The sequence below is a fragment of the Emydura macquarii genome, unplaced genomic scaffold, assembly GCF_026122565.2.
Source record: "Emydura macquarii macquarii isolate MOO-44397 ecotype Brisbane River unplaced genomic scaffold, CSIRO-AGI_Emac_v2 contig_670, whole genome shotgun sequence".
Lineage (NCBI taxonomy): Eukaryota > Metazoa > Chordata > Testudines > Chelidae > Emydura > Emydura macquarii.
In genome coordinates this window covers 614,017-634,003 of record NW_027130807.1, presented here as the reverse complement: position 1 = coordinate 634,003, position 19,987 = coordinate 614,017, and the positions used below count along the sequence as shown (strand labels likewise).

The window sequence follows — 19,987 nt, the reverse complement described above, 5'->3', positions numbered from 1 at the left end:
TGTTAATGGATGCTTTGGAGTAGCTGGCTGGCTGAGCGGATGGTGTTGTGGGGAAGCTTTTGAGAGAAGAACCTGGTGGCAGTTGTGTGGCAGAACACGGTAATAGGGAGCTGTACAGAACTTAGGCAGGTGCAGCCTGTTATAGGTGCCCAGCAAGGATTACTTACAAACACAGCTTTGAAACAGGATTCCAACTGATCGTGTAAGCTAGTGTTCGGATGAGTGTTAATTACATTCAGCATGAGTTACACACTCGTTTAAGCTAATGCTTCCCACGATCTTTGCACTGTCTCTCTCTCCCTGCCTTCCCACCTGGAGTTTGGTATGCCCACTCCTCTTTGCCTGTTGGGGATGGATGGATGGATGGAGATATGATGCTGTCATGGGTGTGGGATGGAGAGGACTCTCAGTCAGGATCCTCTCCTTGACATGTGGTGGATGGAGAGATTTAAAGTCAGCCACGGGGTGGATTGAGGGACTGCAGGGGACCTGCATCCTTTATTCCTGCGTTTCTGTTTCAGGAGATGAGCATCTTGCCTGCTGAGCCTCCTCAGACCTGCCAGCCATGCCAGGGATTGTGGTATTCCGCCGTCGCTGGTCTGTGGGCAGCGATGACCTCGTTTTGCCAGCCATCTTCCTCTTCCTCCTTCACACCACCTGGTAAGTGAAGAGCGCAGATGCTCAGGGAAGGCTGCTCTGCACCTACTCATGACTTCCTTTTGCTACCCTCATCTCCAGTGGCTGTATAGCGCAGAAAGGTTGTATTGGACACTTATGACTGGCACCAATTGTTCTGAACCTCTTGCTTTCCCCATTCCTTGGATCAGTGCTATTCAGAGCTCCTGTTCCAGTTTCACAGGGGAAACCTCTGTTAGAAGCCTGGTATCTGTAACTCCCTGATACATTCCCACCCTTTATCCTGCGTGGTCTATTGAAATTTGGGGGTGTGCTTCCTATAAGGGGCCCAGAGGACAGTGATTTGAGTGCGTTGCCTCTGGTGTGCCCGTGGGATATCTGAGAACTGCCAGATAGACACAGGTTACCAAGGTGGTCAGATCTGGACAGCGTATCTCCGAGCAGCTGGGAAAGAGAATTCAAGTCCAAATTAATATATAGATCATTTGCAGGTGAGCGGGAGAACTAGCAGGAAATGTACAGGCCATCTCAGGTTCCTTCTTTGATCCCTAAGGATAAAAGGCCTGGCTGTGAGGAGACTCTAGCTAAGGGAATATTATGAGAGGCTGGGCTGCTTTGCTTAGTGTTGCCACAGGTAAATAGTTGGCTTGTGCATGGCAGGTTTGTGATCCTTTCCGTGGTGCTCTTCGGGCTGGCGTACAATCCCAACGAGACCTGTTCCCTTAACCTGGTGGACCACGGCAGAGGCTACCTGGGCATCCTGCTCAGCTGCATGATCGCAGAAGTGGCAATCATCTGGCTCAGCATGCGTGGCAGCATCCTGTACACAGAGCCCCGGGACTCGATGCAGTATGTGCTCTATGTCAGACTGGGTAAGAGGCAGCAGCATAGGGCCTTCTAACTACTTACCCTCCAGGCTGCCATCTGTCACTCTCAGAAGACTCTTCCTCCCCACACCCTGACAAAGACACAGCCCCTAACAGATATCTGGATAGCCACTCTTCTGTGACATGCACATGAATAGCTATGTAGCTCCTCTGGAATGGGTACACAGCCCCCTGCCCTCCCATACATACCTTCACCCACTACCCAAAACACCCTCCCAGCAACCTTTCATTGTACACCCCATCCCTACAATTAATACTCATCTTTCCCCCTGCAATACAATTGTAAACCCACCTTGTGACATGTTTGCACCTCTGCCCCCTCCTTCTTCCCAAGTTTTCCCATGACACAAGTATGTGCCTCGGTAAAACACGAGCATGCCCATCCCAAGGCACGCACTCGCCCTTCCCTGTCACACATGTACACCCAAGCCTTCACCCACCTACCTTTAGACACCATGTGTAGGCCACCTCTCAATACACCTACCCATCCAGCAGTATGCGTGTAGATAACCACCTCCATGTAGATAACTATATATAGTGGGTGCCCACAGGCCTCCCCTCCTCCTGAGACATGCGTACGGATCTCTTTTCCTCCTAAGACCTTTCCTCCTGTCACACCCATTCTGATCTCCTCAGAGTCATAAAAGAAATGGGAATAGACACTGGTCTCTTGTGCAGGGTTTCTCACTCCATCCTTCCATTCATCCCCACAGTATGGAAATGTATTTAGGCCCCCACATCTTCTCTCTGGGGGAAGTATTTTTATGAAAGCCTGGTGGGGAAATCTTTTGGATAGATAGGGAGTCGTGCCTATTTTAAACATGAGGGCAGGGCTGCCTGTTGCCTGTTCTTGTTTTGATGGCTTCTTTCCACTTAGAATTTATCAAAAGCCCAGCATCCTCTCTTGAACGCTCTGCCCATACAGGAGACAGTTCTATCTTTGCTGAGTGCTAAGTGCAAACCATTAATAAGCAAAGCAAACAAATCTTCCTCTCTCCATTTCTCCCAGACACTGTGGAGTCTCCCAAGGGAAAGGAGTGGAGCCTCCCTGTTTTGAGACACGCTGTATTAAATCCAGATACAGTGGAAGGGGCAGGAAAAGGGAGAAACCAAGTGAGAGATCTTCCCCTCCCACTCAGTGCCCTGCGAGGTCATCAATCCCTGTAATACCATGTCTGCACTGGACTTTACCCATGTTAGGGAATCATATTGAAAATGAGCCTTGGGCCTTGTCTGTGCTTTATTCCCCACATTTCTCACTGTTGCTACTATGATTTCATCAGTTTCTCTGGTGTTAGCAGTGCCGGTGTTACCGCTAGTGTAGTCAAGGCCTCTGTGGCTGCTGGATAAGCACATGTCATTAGACCAGCTCTGAGCTCCTGGAAATCTTGTCTGTGCTAACCCTCTCACTGGTGGAGCTGACATGATGATAGCAAGGATAGGAATTTGGGGGGGAAGAACCAGTGTACAAAGGCCTAGTGCACAGTTTTAAACATGCTGCTGATTGGCTGAACAGCATGTATGCCTGAACTGTATTTAAACCAGGCTCAGTAAGATGCTGCAAACCTATGGTTGACAGGGCCACAGAGATGAGAGGAGTGTTAGTGCCTGACAGGTCTGCAGTTGATTGAAGAAACAGCAGAACAATGTCTTGGGTGGGTGCCTGTCTCAGCTGAGGGAAACAACTCCAATGGCTGAGATGTACCAGCTAGTGAGAGAAGTAGTACCCAAAGCGCTCAAGACAGAGAGGGTTCTGGCCTGAGAGAAGTGGCAGCATGTGACTAGAACAGATCTTGAGTCTGCCAGAGCATCCCCTGCCTCCTGGAACTGCTAGAGTTGGGGGATATAATCCCTGCCCCAAGTCTGGCAGAGCCCAAGAGTGATAAGCACTCCACATTCTCTCTCAAGTCTGCCAAAGCCAGACCAGAACAATCTGAATGTTACACCATAAGTTTGCTAGAGCCAATGGGAAATTAATCCCTCTTTGTATGCCCCTTGCAGAACCTGCTGGAAGCAGAAGGGATTATCTATGTCTTGAGACTGCCAGGCTTAGAAGATTAACATCCTCTGTTCCCATTCACATGCTTTGAGTTTGTTAGGTGGTCCAGTGGCTAGGATGCTAGACTGGATTTTGAAAGACCTGGCTTCAGTTCTCTTCTGTGCCACACAGACTTCCCATGTGACCTTGGGCAAGTCACTTAGTTTCTCTGTGCCTCAGTTCCATACCTGTAAAAAGGGGATAATAGCATTTCCTTATGCCACAGTATTGTAGTGAGGATAAATACACTGAGGATTGTGAGGCACTCAAATACTGTGGTAATGGGGGCCAGATTAGTACCTAAAATAGACAAATTCCCTTCCATACACTCCCAGATTTGCCAGAATGTACAAGGTGGGATTAATTCCACATACACAAACCCTTCTAAATTTGTTTGAAGAAATTAACCTCTCCCTTCCGAATCAGGCAGGAGGTGTATCATGGTGAGGCAGATGCATGGTTACACCATAGCCTCTAATACATAAAAGAATCTGTGTGCATTGTAGTGGGGGTGCGGGAAACACTTAGGTGGGGTATCACTGTGTGTCTGAATCATGCCCGTGATGCCATCTTTGGAGTTGCAGTTGTGTGTATGTGCAGTCAGGGTGTAACATAGGGTTAGGGGCTGTTGAGCAGCTAGTGGGTGATCTCCGTCCTCATTCCTTGAGGATCAATCCCTAAAGCATTGTGGCCAAAACTGTGAGGTAATTCATTTTGTGCTGCGCTCCTGCTAGAGACCAATGCCTGTCCTAGTGGGATAATGAGCCAGTCACTGGTTAAGAGTTCATTCAGCATTAGGAACTGGGATTTCTCTTTTGGTGTGAGGCTGCTGATATGAGATACAGATGGGACTGACCGAGATGGGGCTAGGAGGATGTCCATCTTTCTGGCATCCTGTGTGTGGGATGGGGAGAAGCAGTGTTTAACTATTTGAAAGATGCTGCTATTGTGCTCTTGTTTCCTATTGTTTCAGCCATCCTGGTGATCGAGTTTGTGTATGCTATTGTGGGTATCGTATGGTTAACGCAATACTACTCCTCCTGCAATGACCTCACTGCCAAGAGTGTCACCTTGGGTATGTATTGGGGAGTCCTGCATGTAGTGCTTGGTTAGTCCATCTGTGTGCTCCTGTGCCTGTGGGGGGGTGCGTGTAGGGTGTACAGAGTAACTCCCTGGTTGGAGAGTTACTCCATACATGGGGAGGTACCCTTGGGAACAGTTTGAAGTACAGTAGCTGTGAATGTGCTTTCTGTCTGGATATGTTACCACGCAAAGTAGGTGTTGTATTTGTATAGTTGAGCTGTCTTCAGAGGGACAGGAATCCAAGTTCCCAGCATTGGGGCTGGTGGATTAATCTGAAGGACCCTGTCTTCTACAATTTGTTCTGCAGAGACTTCACTAGTTACCCAGATTTTCTTTCAGAATCTCAGCTAGTCTTAATGGGGTCCTGACACAAACCCTGGAATTTTTCTAGGTATTGAACAGCTATTTAGGTATCCTCCTCTGCGTGGGTAAATTCTGAGCAAGAGTTCTGAGGCTGAGAACCCAGCCGTGATCCAAGACCTTCCCAAAGGTCTGCAAGAGTGATGCAGGTTAATGCCATATCTTTGCTCTCTTTGCAGAAGTGGAGAGATGAGCTGGTGTGCACACAAGAGATTAGGATGGATGAGCCATTTCTGTGGCTCAAGAACAGAGCCCCTGACTTTTCCCCTGTTCTCTCTCTGCAGGAATGGTCGTCTGCAACTGGGTCGTCATTCTGAGTGTCTGCATCACTGTCCTATGTGTCTTTGACCCGACAGGACGGACCTTTGTTAAACTGCGAGCCACAAAGAGGAGACAGCGCAACCTGAGGACATACAACCTGCGGTAAAGAAGCAGGGCGCGGCTGTTCAGAAAGAGGAAGTCTGGAAGCACATGTTGATCTATCCAACTCTTGGCACTTCCTCGTGCTACCTCAGGGTGCTCTCCACTGCAGTCATCATTTCATTTATCTGTTGAGCGTTGTTTCAAAAGAATACAGTTCAGATGCTCCTGTATATTCATGCTGTGCAGCACATGTACATGAGTGTATGTGTCTGAAGTGAGAGGTCTGACTGGACCCCACTTAAGCCAGGGGTTTTGGTGACCCCAAGTGCTGCAGTGCATTATATCCTATACTTCCATTTCATTCGGCTAAATTCAGTGCCTTGCAGGTTGATGAGTTCCTGAGTGAAGTGGGTTTCTGCCCATGAAAACTTATGCCCAGATACATTTGTTAGTCTTTAAGGTGCCACCGAACTCTTGCTGATATCCTATACCGTTCATCCTTTTGCATGGCTGTTTGCCCTTCTCCAGTGCTGCAGCACTGATGCTGTAGTTAAGGTTGAGACAACATCTTCATTTCAAGCCCCTTTCATTGCTGACTGTCTTTTTTCAAAATAGTCCCCTATTGCATGTTTTATCTCAGCCCAGAAGCAATTACTTTAGTGTTGGTAGTTAGACATTATAATTTAGAAACCGTTGTGTCATTTGTGAGTAACCCAAAATAGAGATTTCTATTTTTCATCTATTAAGACATATTTTTTAATGCTGGACAGCACAAACTGGCTTTGTTTTCACCTGCAGTCTTGACAGGTATATAGCCTTTGGTGAGGAATGTGGTTTTGCCAGTTGAGGATATTTGCTTTTCATGTGCAAACGTGTGGCCATTTGAAAATTGCCTGCAAGTCATGTATTTCAAATAAAAAATATACAGTGATGTATGGTGCTCCAAACATTTGCACCAACTGTGACTTGAAATGGGATCATTTAAATGCTGTTCATGTTTTGGGAAAGACCCTTGGACTGTTAAGGAGCCATACAGCAAGCTCATGTACCTTTTAAAGAGCTTAGGTTTTTTTCTACCCCTCCTTACCATTCCTCCTGAGAGAGAGAAACTGAGAACCTGCAGTGTGAGGGGTTCCTTTTGCCTGAGATCTTAAAACCCACTGTTCTGTGGATATTAAAGAGCTTAGGTACTATCTGTTAGGGTAGGGCTTTGTTCTTAACCAAATGTCTTCTTCCCATATTGTTATGCAGTGTGCTAGTGCCGGCTGTTTACAGCCTTCCACCCAAGAAATGGCTGCATTTCAGTGGTGATTGGTGTATATAACTAGAGATCTTCTGGGATATAATGTTATATGGAAATATAAAGTGCTATGATGTATGTATTATTTACAATACCCCCAAAAGGTTATTTTTAAATCATCTTCTGGTCTTGCACCCTAATCCTGCAAGATGCTGGGTATTGTCACTTCCCATTGAGAACAAAGGGAGTCGAGGACAGTCTGTGCCTTGCAGGATCAAGCCCTTAGTCCTCAATGGCAAGTGCCTGTAACATGTAGGAATCAATGTGAACTTTGTAAATGCATTTAAAACTTGGGCTGTACTTTCACTATCTTAACTCATAACAGAACCTATCCAGATGACACATTTCCTCTGAATTTGTTTGTCACATTTAGGACAGTTCATTTTTGATGTCTTTCTTTTTGTGTTACTTGGCTGTTGTTATTAGACTCTATGTTGTGTTACATGACTGTTTCCCTCTGTCAGTGGCATTATGATGTGTGGGGTTTTTCATGCTCACATAACTCAAAAATAGTTCAACTGATTATGCTCAGACTTTCCTGACAAATTCACCTTTGGGCTAAGACTAAACACTTGACAGTTCAGCTTGTGCCCCCTCCGTCCCCCCGGCCCTGCTGTTAGAGTAGTTGTGAAGTTGTTGACATTGACAGAGGAGGTAAAAATTCTGCCACCTGGGTTTCTTAGCATTTCAAGGAGCTTATGATAATCTCTAGCTCAGTTACAATACAGTGCTCCATTTTAAAACAACTGTATTCTTGTTCCTCTTTTGGAATCTTAGCAGCTGATTTAGGCTGATTTTTAAACCCTTTCAGGCACAATAAGTTGAATTGCTTGACTGGGTCCCATGCTCCCTTTGGAGGCACCCCACTTACCAAAGTCTTTTTCCAGAAGCAACCCACTGTACTCAAGAGCTTTTCCAGCAGGATCCTGTGCCTGGAGAACAGGGTTGAGGTGACCTATTTCTAATCACACTGAAGCACATTAAATCTTACTGGTACCAACAGAATAAGTATTCATTTGGGGATATCAAGGGATGATCCCTATAGTAAAAGACTTTTAGCAGAGAATCAAAGACACCACCGTTCCCATCCTTAAAGTGAGATGAATTGCAGTTTGCTTGATCTAATCCTCTTTGCTTTGCATGTGCCTCAGTCAAAAACAGGGAAGGACCGTCCACAAATGTAGTTCCCAATGGCCAGTGGCATTTGGGCTTGACTTGAGTTCCTCTGTGGTGTATTGTAAAATCCAGTATTTAAGGGGTCAGTTTGTTCCAGAGAGCTAAAAGTTCTCTCCTTCTGAATGGCGGTAAACCCTAGGGAAGACCTCTCACCTACAACAGTTACCTCTAGGTACCCCTCCAAGCTCCAAAGAATCAGGCATTCTTGGACATTCGGCTTCTAGTAGATCATGGCATATTAATGTGCTGATTACAGCCATCCTAATTAGAAAAGAGCATCATGTATGTGAGCACTGAGGCTTAGGACTGACCAGACAGGTCAGAACTTTCATGAATATCTCCGCCTCCCTCCCTCCCTCCCAACACACACACATGCACTCTACTAGCTATTAATCAATCATATATGGAATGCTGTCTCATGAACCATCTCCCCTGCTTTGTGTATGTTTGTCTATAGACAGCCATATTCTCATTTCCACTAAGGCCCCTTTGTACAGTCAGAGCAGTGTATAGGGGCCTTAGTGGAAATGAGAATTTGGCCCTGTATGTATATTATCCTTGACAGTACATATTCTTAATGTTTTGTATACTAGGTCCTAGTGTTTGTCTCTCTGTGTTCTTGTTGCTGTCATCTTCACTCCAAACCATCTGCTATGCAACTGCTTTTCCTTTGTGCATATGCATTCTTTGTTTCCCTGACGTAGGCACCGCCTTGAGGAGGGACAAGCCAGCAGCTGGACTCGCCGGCTTAAAGTTTTTCTTTGCTGCACGCGGACAAAGGACTCTCAGTCAGTAAGTACCAAATAGATCTGCATCAGAGGGCAAACTCCAGGCCCAGACAGCCTTGTCCTGGGCTTTTCCGAGCATAGTACTGTGGGAGTCCCCAAGACTGAGCATGTAAGTGTCTTAGTGGTTTCAACAGGGGGTGCTCTCACCTGGTTGGGATTTAGGTGCACTAAGTGCAGTGGGAGAGGAGTACAGTGGAAATGCCTCTCTAGGAGCAAAAAAATGAGCTGCTTTCAGAATAGGTGGGTGCAAAGGCTTGCAGTATAGTGGGTCCCCTCATCCTCCTTTGAGTAACAGGTTTTCTAAAGTAGACTGGCTGATCGTCAGGAATACAAATGTTAAGAGAATCCTAGAGGATAGGTTTGAAAGGTGATTACTGAACCCAACCCCTGTACTGCACAGGAAACACTATATATATCTGCTGTAACCATGTCCAGAGACGCAAGTCCCCAGAGAGGATGATGGTCTCTTGAAGGTGGATAGTGTTTTACACATCTGACCCTGGAAATTATAGAGCCAGAGAACTAGGATTAATAAAAGGGGGCTTCCTTTTACAGTATTATTTAGTACAGATGTGTTCCATCTGAATGTCACTATGGTAATGTCCAGTTGTTGCCTATAATCTCTTACGCTGGGTGTGGGTGAGCCATCCCTCAATTCCATGACCAACAGCCAGGGAAATGTTAACGGAGCGCCTAAATGAGTATAATATGAGAGGGAGAACCCTGCACAATTGAGCTGGGGTAAATCGTGTCTATCTGACCTGCTGGGATTCTTTGCAAGGGTTAACTGAGAAGTAGCTAAGGTGGAAACGCTTGATATAGTTCATTTAGATTTTGAAAAGATCTTTGAAGAAATTCCCTCACAAAAGGCTACATATAAGGAAGTTTAGTAGTTCCTAGGGACACTGTCAACTTTAAGATCACACTTCTGCCTTAAGCTTTTTTACCTGCTGTTTTTACATGTATCACCTAAATTCAGGTAAATGAAAATTAGAGAAAACATATTTTAATTGTGTTTACTTTTTGCATTTGATGAAATTTTGTGTACAGGCAGCTTCACTGTTTCTTCTTTATTAACACTTACTTCAGTCACTCATTTTTCCCTGTTTGTGAGAGCCTTTCAAAAGGGAGAGAGAGGGGGATCTTTTAATAATAAAAAAAAAAAGGTAAAATGCAAAACCACCAAAATTGGCAGGCATTCTCCTATGGGCAGTTAGGGTGCCTGAAACTACTGCTAAATGCAATGACTCAGTGTCAAATTAAGTGTCCCCGTGAAGTCTTGTCATGGCTTACAAAGTGAGATAGGAGACCAAGGGTAGGAGACAATGACCAATTCTCTGTGTGGAAAATTTAATACTGTAAATCAGAGGTTTTCAATCTTTTTTCACTTGTGGATCCCTACAAAATTTTGAATGCAGGTGCAGATCCCTTTGGAAATCTTAGACATAATCTGAAGACCTCCAGGGGTCTGTGGATCACAGGTTGATAACCACTTCTATGGTAGGGACAACCTTTTGCAAACCCCTTAGATGTAGTCTGCAGACCCTCAGGGATCTGTGGACCACAGGTTGGAAACCACTGCTGTAGATAGTTTCCTCACAGATCTGGCTTAAAGGCTTAATCCTGCTCCCATTGAAGTCAGTGGAAGCTTTCTTATTGAATTCAGTGGGACCAGATTCCTGCACTAGATCTGATGTTCACTGTATTTATTAATGACCTGCTGGAGAGGTGAATAGTAAGATAGCAAATTTTGCTGAGGACCCAGTAATAATTAGGTTAATCAAAACTATGGAACATTTGTCAGAACTCCTGAAGGACCAGACAAAATAAGGGAATTGTAACCGATGGCAGATGAAAGTCATTGAAGATAAGGGCAAGTTAATACACATTGGAATGAACAATTTAAATTACTTGCACACACTGATGGACTCTAAATTGCCCATAACCTCTCAGGAAAAGATCTAGGAGTTATCGAGGACAACTCAGCAAAGATGTCAATGCACAGCAGTGGCCAAAAATCAGAAAAGATTTTTGGCTGCAGTAGAAGGGAATAGAGAACGATAAAGAAAAACTCTGAGGGCATTCTATAAATCAATGGTACATCTGCACTAATTACAGCTTACAATTTTGGTCTCCTTCTCTCAGAAAAAAAGACACCAGAAAGATGCAGAGAAGGGTACTGAGAGAAATGTGGGGTTGTCGATGAAAGACTGGGATTCTGTAGCCTGGAAAGGAGATGGGTCAAAGTAGTGGATGGATCCTATTTGTAAATTAAAGATTAAAGGGAAGGCTTTGTAAGACAGTGTGTAATTAACCTGGGGATGTTGTTACTGAGTCGCAAATGGCTTAGTGAGAGTCACCAAAGGATCAGGCACTTATCCCAGTTGTTGAAATCCCCCAATAGACTGGCACAATTGGCCACGTTGATTACATGCCCCTGCAGTACTGGATATAATGCCATGCAAATGTGATCACACTTCCTGGGAACTTTCTAGTCCTAAATCGGTGCCTGACTGACAGTAACTGTCCTATCCAATGTAGCCATTTTCCACAGGTCAATTGTTACAGCTGCTTGGGAAAATCCATCTAGAGAAAACAAACATTTTGTTTCGGGTCAGACGGCTCCAAATCTAAACGTCATTTGGGTCATTTGTTACACTGTGTCTGCCTGAGTTGTCATGGGGCCTCATTGGAGTTTTAGTTTGGGTGCCTGCATATCCCAGATACATCACAGTGGCTTAGTCAGAAGGGAAACTGTGGTGCATCCTGGAAGATGTAGTGCCATCAAGGAGTCCAGCCCATAGGGAAGAATGGGACATGAGGCACACAAACTACAACTCCCATGAGGCACTGTGTGGATCATGTAGACCCAGTTTAATATCTAAATGACGCAAAATAAAATGTTCTGATTGAGGAATGTCAAAATTTTTTGTTTTGATATTTCTGAATCAAACTTTTTTTGGTACCTTTATGCAGTAAGTTTCAGTGGCCTGATTCAGGATGAAAACAAACATAAAAATAGCAAAATTTCCTGTGAGATGGAAGTTCTGTTCTTCCGTCAGCTCTAGCAATTGCCAGTCTTATCTGCATGGAGATAAGAGCTTTCATCTTTGGGATTTAGTGTTGCAATATTGGAGCCAGCTCCCCACAGAGGGGAGAAAGGTCATCTTCCTCATTCTGAAGCCTGTCCCATGCCTCAAGGAAAACTTGTTTTCCTCCATATGTGGTTATTATCTAGACCTACAAGCGGAGTGTCACCCAGTGGATATCACCCTGAACTACTTGGACAGAGATGGTTATTGTGATATTGGGGAGTGATCAGTGCAACAATGAGTCTATTAGTGTTGGTCTTGCTCTCTGCAGGTCCTGCCCAAACACCCCACACTGACTCTCTAGCCATTTCAGAGGTCTTGTATTTACTCAAGGAGTAAGAATTGAGCTTTCACCCTGGCCTCTCCATCTTGACAAAAGGTCTAGGAAATCTCACCAGTTCCCCTGGTCTTATGGGAGTTTCCCCTCTTCTCCTTTAAGGCCTTTTGCATTTCCCATATTCCACTGGTTCAGGAACTGGGATAGGTACCCAGAAGGCAAGGCTGATATAATGCTGCAGTAGTGTGCTAGGTTTGATGCAGGTCAAAACTGCATTTAAAACAATACAGCTAGTATGGAAATTGTGCATCGTTGGCACTTGGAGTTCCATTGGTTCAGTCACTGATGATTGAGTTCCCTCGTGCAGACTCTGCCAGAGATGGAGGAAAATAATCTCGCACCCCAGAAATCTGCCCTTCGTAGTCTGCCAGAGGTGGCAGCATTTACCTCTGGAAAAGAAGAATTTCCAAACAGTGGGCAGGACAGGGAAGGGAGACCATGTTCTCCAAACCAGACTCTCCTTTCAAGCACATGCTCCAGTCAAGTAGTTCCATGTCTAATGACTGCATGTTCGCACATGCAGACCAATTGCACACAAAATCACAGTTGTAAATATAGATGCTGGGTGAAGGTCCCTTTGAAAGTATTGGCCGACAGTTCAGGGTAAAGACTGTGACAAATCTCCAGGGAAGGATAAGTGATGGGAAGAACCAAAATAATGGCTAGATATGTGCTACAGTCCTGGCTGAGCTCCCCTTTGTGATTGGACGCCAAGCTGCTATATTGGACCAAACCTCTGGATCCCATTGTTTTTAAGCCTGCTGGGTCTGAGCAGTATCCAGATACTCTCTTACTCTGGCCTCTCCTGGGGTAGAGATTCTCAGTCTAGTACCCCTCCTTTGGAAATGGGACTCTGCAGCACAACTGCCTTCGGCCAGTGCTGACCCCCCAAGTCTCTCCAACAGCATAAGCGCGCTCTCCCTAGATCTCCACCCTCTTGGGTACTCAGGTTAGCAGTTTAACTCTTTGGGGACTATGTGACAGCTAAACAAAAAACTCATAGACTTTGCAAAGGAACTTCTAAATCGTACTCACTTTTCTCATAGAGTTACACAGGAGTTACCAATCTAAGCAAGAATAAAACCTGCTTGCAAGACCATCAGTCTGCCCCTTGCATCTTGGGCAGTTTCCTTCAGCGACTCGGGATCCTCTTGCATGCCGTCCTCCTGCTCAGTCCTCTCTTCTTTGCAGTGCTCTGCCCTTTTGTCAGCTTTTAATAGTTCTAAAATCCTTTGTTCCAGTTTCCCACTGTGTCAATGCAGGGAGTGGGCCTCAGCATAGTCTGAGGTAGACTTATAGGGCTTGCCATCCGTATTGTCCCCATGTATATTGGGTGACTGAGATTATCCATAGCCATTGTCTTTCTTCCTGCAGATTGAGTTAATTTATTGAAACCATGTAACAAACATGATGGCAATCAGATAATAGTCATAAAAATAATACAGCTATCTCCTCCTTTCTTCACAGTATGACTGGGACAGAGGGGTTTGGAAGACTGTCTGGCTTCAACATAGTAGAGATGACCATAGGACTCTGAGCTAGAGAATGATGGGGTCAGCGAGTAGGGGAAATATGGAGGATTTTCTTACTAAAATGAATTGCTCAAATTAAATCAGTGTTAAAGAAGAAGGCTGGCCTTCAGGTTAAGGCACTGAACTAGGACTTAGGTTCAGTTCCTAGCATACTCTCTTTGTGCCATAGTTCCTCATCTGTAAAATGGGGATAAGAATACTTCCTTTCTCTCTCCTTATGTCTGGTTTGATTGTAGGGACTGTCTCTTAATATTCATACATACAGAACTCAGCACAGTGTAGCTCTGATCTCAAATGAGGCCTTTAAATGCTATTATAATATAAATAATACATAATAATAATAATTAGACCAGAGACTTTTTCCCATGAGGTCCCTTGGGAATGTTTTCAAAAGAGCACTCTGAGAATGACGCCATCGCTGCCATACTGATTCCCACTCACTCTCTTTCCCTCTTGCTTCTTTCCCCAAAACTCCTCTTCCTTAACCTTCCCTTCTCTCTGGATTTCACAGGATGCATACTCTGAAATTGCCTACCTTTTTGCTGAGTTTTTCCGAGACCTTGACATTGTCCCATCTGACATCATTGCGGGCCTGGTCCTCCTGCGTCAGCGGCAGAGGGCAAAGCGCAATGCGGTGCTGGATGAGGTGAGCTCATGGAATGTGTCCAGATTGTGCTGTCCCAGTTGGAGCTCTGACTGCATGTATCGCACTTATTTCCACCTGGCCTGTATTTTACCTGCTACTTTTACCTGCCTCAGTGTGTGAGAGCCCCATGTCTCTGCCCACTTTGTTTCTGTTGTATGATGGGCTACCAGTTACTGGATTCTGAATTAAAAATAATAATACTTAGTTCCTCTGTAACAACTTTATCTGAGACTCCCAAAGTGCTTTACAGACAGGGATCTGTCCTGGGTCTGGTTCTATTCAATATGTCCTTAGATGATTTAGATAATGGCAGAGAGAGTACATTTATAAATTTTGTAGACAGTACCAAGCTGGGAGGGGTTGCAAGCACGTTGAAGGACAGGATTAGAATTGAAAATTATCTTGACAAACTGGAGATATGGTCTGAAATAAATAAGATGAAATTCAATAAAGACAAATGCAAAGTACTACACTTAGGAAGGCATAATCAATTGCACAAATACAAAATGGGAAATGACTATCTAGGAAGGAGTACTGTAGAAAAAGATGTGTGGTTTATAGTGGATCACAAACTAAATGTGAGCCAACAATATAATAATGTTTCAAAAAAAGCAAACATCATTCTGGTATGTATTAGCAGGAGCATTGTAAGCAAGACCTGAGAAGTAATTCTTCCACTCTACTTAGCACTGATAAGGCCTCAACTGGAGTACTGGGCCCAGTTCTGGGCAAAACACTTTAGGAAAGATGGGAACAAATTGAAGAAGTCCAGAGGAGAGCAACAAAAATGATTTAAAATCTAGAAAACATGACCTACAAAAAAGATTGAAAAAAATGGTTTGTTTCGTCTGGAGAAGAGAAGAGTGAGGAGGGACATGATAACAATTTTTAAGTATTTAAAAGGTTGTTATAAAAAGGAGGGTGATAAATTGTTCTCCTTAACAACTGAGGACAGGACAAGAAGTAATGGGCTCAACTTGCATCAAGGAAGATTTAGATAAGACATTAGGAAACACTTCCTAATAGTTAAGCTCTGGAACTAATTACCTAGGGACCTTGTGGAATCTCTGTCATTTTTAAGAACAGGTTGGACAAACACCTGTCAGAGACGGTCTAGATAATTCTTAGTCCTGCCTCAGTGCAGGAGACTGGAGTAGATGACCTATTAAGGTCCCTTCTGGTCCTACATTTCTCTGTTTCTATTAAGGAATTAAACCTCTTAACCCCTTTCTTTTTGTAGGCAGGTGATATATGCAGAATTAGTTTCCTACCCCAGGGTGGTACATTATAACTATTTAACAATGCACATCAAGATTATACTCCTTTCTATGCTTTTGTGTAAAGAAGACTCCTGTATCTAGCCAAAACTGCAGGGGGAATTTTAGGGAGAATTATTGCACCCAGGGAGTTACTGAAATTGGACTTGGCTGATTGACACCCCTGCAGAAAAATGCCATTGGAGGAAAGTGGTTAGGGATCCCAGTTTTCAAGGCTGTAGTGCTAGTAATGAGTGAGATTCAAAATCAGGGGAATAGAGATCAGACTGGGTGGGAATTGAAACAAAAATAAGCTCAGAAAGCTGAGCAGATGGTAGGGAAAAATCTCATCATCTGCGAGTTGTGTTGGCACAGAACAATGGGAACTTGCCTTTCCTTATGCATAGCCATTGTATCTTTGTGGATAGAGGGAACTCACCCATACGTGTGTGATTTACAGGCAAACAATGACATCTTGGCCTTTCTGTCTGGGATGCCAGTGACCAGGAACACCAAGTACCTGGATCTGAAAAACTCGGTAAGTCACCATTCCATGAACTCACCTGCTCTGTGCAGAGCTGTAAAACAAACAGAAAACACTGTCTTCTCATAGCTCATTTCCCTTTCTCTCACCCTCTCAACTGGTGTTTGCTCTTTCATTTATTTCTTTGTTTGTCTCACATAATCAAGGAAATTAAAGATGAAAAAGACCTGTTAGATGATGAAGACAACAGTGCTTAGCTCTCGCACGGGTCTTTCAAAGCTTTCTAAAGCATTATCCTCACCACGTCCCTATGAAGTAGGTAGTATTATCCCACATGGAGGAGACAGAGCAATTTAAGTAACTTGTCCAAGGGCACAGATGTGGAGTCAGTGACACAGGCAAGGTTTTAATACAGGGTATTCATATGGAAGTGCTGCCAGCATAGATCAGTGTTCCATCTTGATCCAAGCAAAAGGCCACCTACATCAAGATGAAGCATTGCATGCAACCAGTAGTCTCTGCAGGTTGCAGTTTTTTATTGTAAGTGAAGACAGCTCAAAGCTGCTCCATTTTGTGCAAATTCAGTTTAGCTTTTGGTCTCCCGGCATGTTGTCTTTGCAGCCCTTGACAGGGCACATGCTGGTCATCTCCCCATGATTAGGGGATCATGTTGCAAAAGAGCTGGGGTAGATGACCCAATGCAAGTTTCTTCCGATCAACTGATTCTGTTATTAACTTGTTTGTGGCTCTATTCTGCTCCACTGTGTTCCACTTTGTCTTCAGACTGCCTCTCATTCTAGACAGGTGGGGGATTGCTTCTTTGTCTCCTTTCATAGACAAGGTTTATGGGACTTGGAGTAGCACTAGGATCTTCTCAGTGTAATAGAGCTAAGACCGCTGTGGGATGGGTTCCCTTGCAAAGGTGTGATAGTTTGCTGATGTACAGCAGGAATATCTTTAGATCTAATTCTTAACTTTATTAAACATTTATGGGTGAGAGACTCAGCTGGTGTTAATTGGTGTAGCTTGGTTGATTTACTCCAGCGGAGGATCTGGCCCAGGATAGCCAACATGTCCTCCACAAGGCAACTGATGATGCACTCAGAGCTCTAGCTGCTCTGGTGGTGGGGAGGGGGAGGGCTGACATAATATGCTGAGATCAAGAGGAAGCAAGGATGCACATTTCTAACATGCAGTTGAGAGTTCTTGGTGGGGAGAATGCTGAAGAAGGGAGTCAAGGTGAGGTGAGCACTACCAAAGAGAATATGAATTAATCTCTGTTGTCTCTTTCAGCAAGAGATGCTGCGGTACAAAGAGGTCTGTTATTATATGCTGTTTGCCCTGGCTGCCTATGGCTGGCCCATGTACCTGATGAGGAAGCCCACCTGTGGACTCTGTCGCTTGGCCAGATCCTGCTCGTGAGTGGCCGTCCCTGCCTCTCCAGCTGCCTTCACTTTCTTTCTCTCTCCCCATTTTGCTTCCTTTCTCCCCATATCATTTTTTCCTTCTGTCTTCCTTTTCTTCCATTTTTCTCCTTTTCTTTATCTACTTCCCCTTTCCATTTCTCTTCTCCATTTCCTGTCTTCTTCTCACTTTCCTTATTTCTTCCCCATTCTTTCTTCTCGGTCCCTTACTCCCTACTGCTCATCTGTCCTCCCTATGAAATAATCCAGACTGTGTGTCTGCATGTCCTCTTTGACATGCCAAAGACCTTGCCAGACCTGTGTGCTTCATACAGCCAGCATGGGGAATTGATTAAGACTATATTCATTGAGTCAGAATTGCCATCTCGCAGTGTTGGGAAGCACAGAAATGCAAGGAGCTGACCTTTAGCATCAATGAGACTTGGCTGGGATCTCTGGTCATTGCTTTCTGGAATTTATTTTTGATGCCAGGAGTAGCGTGGTCACCTCCAGTTAACAGTACTGCAGGTAACTAGCAGTGAGGTGGCACTTTCATTTTAAACATTTCATGTTTTCAGCTGCTTGGAACTTTCTCAGTCCATTTACTTTGTGGCTGAGCTGCTCATGTGTAGTCTTAGTCCAGAAGCTGTTTGGATTTTAGGAACGTTTTTACTAAGAGTCTGTCCACTTTTGAGTCATTTGTGTATAAGGTGTTGGAAAAGACATTTTTCAAGTGTTAAAAAACAAACAAACAAATTAGCTGTCCTTTTGATGGTTAGGAACTCCAGAATGGCGTTGTTTTTTATGGACTAAGACCTGAATGAGGGATGGCCTCTTTGTCTGTTAGAAGCCATTTGGGATTGCAGTAACAAAGGTATAGATAGCATCCCTCCAGTGTTCAGTTCTGTGGAGGGTTCAGAGATCCCAGTCACATTGAGTCTTCCGTCATTAGTTGCACTGTTGCTCCCCCTGGTGTCCACAAGCAACATTCCCCCATGGTGATTTTAAACGGTGTTACTGGAAAAGAGGGTGTGTCTACTCTGGGGAAAACTAAGCATTTTTCTGCATGGGTGCAGCTCCCCCTGGCCTATCGATAGCAGAAGCTGTAGTACAGGTAGGACATGGGCATTTTTACCCTCGCCATGCCATCTAAACCTACTCAGCTCATAGTTAGGTGATGCTTGTGCCTTGTCTGTGCTACAGCTTCATGGCACCAGTGCATAAAAACAATGATATGAGGCAAGGCTAGAGAGTCGCATGCAGATGCTCTCCAGACCACATATTATCTCCCTTTGTTTCCCCTTCTTGGCTCAGTGCCTCCCCTACTTCCCTACCTCTCTTCCCAAAGCCCCACTTCTCCCCACCTTTCCTTTTTCCTCAGAGTCATTCTTTACCTCTGCAGATGTTGCTGTCTTTGCCCCGCCCGGCCACGCTATGCCCCTAGTGTCACCATCGAGGAGGATAACTGCTGCGGCTGCAATGCCATCGCCATCCGTCGCCACTTCCTGGATGAGAATATGACCTCAGTGGACATTGTCTACACCTCCTGTCATGATGCCGTAAGAAGACTCTTTGGCCCCTGTTATACTTGGGACACGTTCCCCAGACACTGCCCCATGAGAGTTATGTGCTCTCTAGCATGGTTGGGAGGACTCTAAGCCATTCCCCCAACACTGGAGCTCCCCCTCTGGATTAACCGCACCACTTGTATACAAGTCTTTATGTTACTGCTGATCTTGAACCATCCAGAGGGGAGCCATGTCATGCAGGTGGTCTACTTCACCCTAGCTGGGAGGGTGGTGGGGGGAGTCACAGTTAGGTGGGCTGAATGTTTTAACAGAGTAGTGCATTTTCCCCAGGTCTATGAAACTCCCTTCTATGTGGCTGTGGACCATGAGAAGAAGAAGGTGGTCATCAGTATCCGAGGAACTCTGTCTCCAAAGGTACGTGTGCTCTGTGATGGAGTCCTCTGGTGCTCATCCTCACCAGCATGCACCATATTACATGTAGTCCTTGGGAATTTCTTCAGGTATACGCAGAGACCTCATTTCACACTCTTGCTGTCTCTCTGTCTCTCACTCTCTGAATGGTGTTGGATTCTCTCCCTCCAGGATGCCCTAACTGACTTGACAGGGGATGCAGAGCGCCTCCCAGTTGAGGGTCACCATGGAACCTGGCTGGGACACAAGGTACTCAGGAAACCCGTCTTATTTGGCTTTCTAACTTGACAGTGTAATCCCAACCCTCTCCCCCAAAATGTTGCAAGATTCATTAATTCTTTGAGAGCCTTGGATATATAATGGCAAAGTGGAGGTATTAAAACACCCAAAACCTTCTGAGATTAGTAGGCCATTAATCAAAGAAAAGAAAGATGCACAATTAATAAAAATTACACAGTAATAAAAAGAATCTGTTAGGTGTAAAACAAAATCACTGACATAGCAAATTCTGAAAAAGTCAATCAAAAGAAAAAGGAATTTATCCCTGACAAAGTGTAACAGTCTCAGTGACACTCACCCACACCAGAGCCTCGTCTCTGTTGAGAAAACTTGCGTTGATGTAACAAAATTGATGCAGCATGTCTATATTAGAGATCTGGCCTGGTG

At 44.7% G+C, this 19,987-nt stretch overlaps 1 protein-coding gene across 1 annotated transcript in view; it reads left to right on the top strand.

Moving 5' to 3' along the window:
• DAGLA (diacylglycerol lipase alpha) overlaps nt 1-19,987 on the top strand; it is a 100,835-nt gene that overhangs the window by 56,869 nt on the left and 23,979 nt on the right. The window contains exons 2-12 of the mRNA XM_067541463.1: nt 522-660; nt 1,297-1,508; nt 4,535-4,636; nt 5,289-5,427; nt 8,548-8,635; nt 14,104-14,238; nt 15,955-16,032; nt 17,272-17,396; nt 18,784-18,940; nt 19,241-19,324; nt 19,493-19,570. Of these exons, the coding sequence (XP_067397564.1) occupies nt 566-660; nt 1,297-1,508; nt 4,535-4,636; nt 5,289-5,427; nt 8,548-8,635; nt 14,104-14,238; nt 15,955-16,032; nt 17,272-17,396; nt 18,784-18,940; nt 19,241-19,324; nt 19,493-19,570 (1,293 nt within the window). The 5' untranslated portion in view covers nt 522-565. The remainder of the gene's footprint in view (nt 1-521; nt 661-1,296; nt 1,509-4,534; nt 4,637-5,288; nt 5,428-8,547; nt 8,636-14,103; nt 14,239-15,954; nt 16,033-17,271; nt 17,397-18,783; nt 18,941-19,240; nt 19,325-19,492; nt 19,571-19,987) is intronic.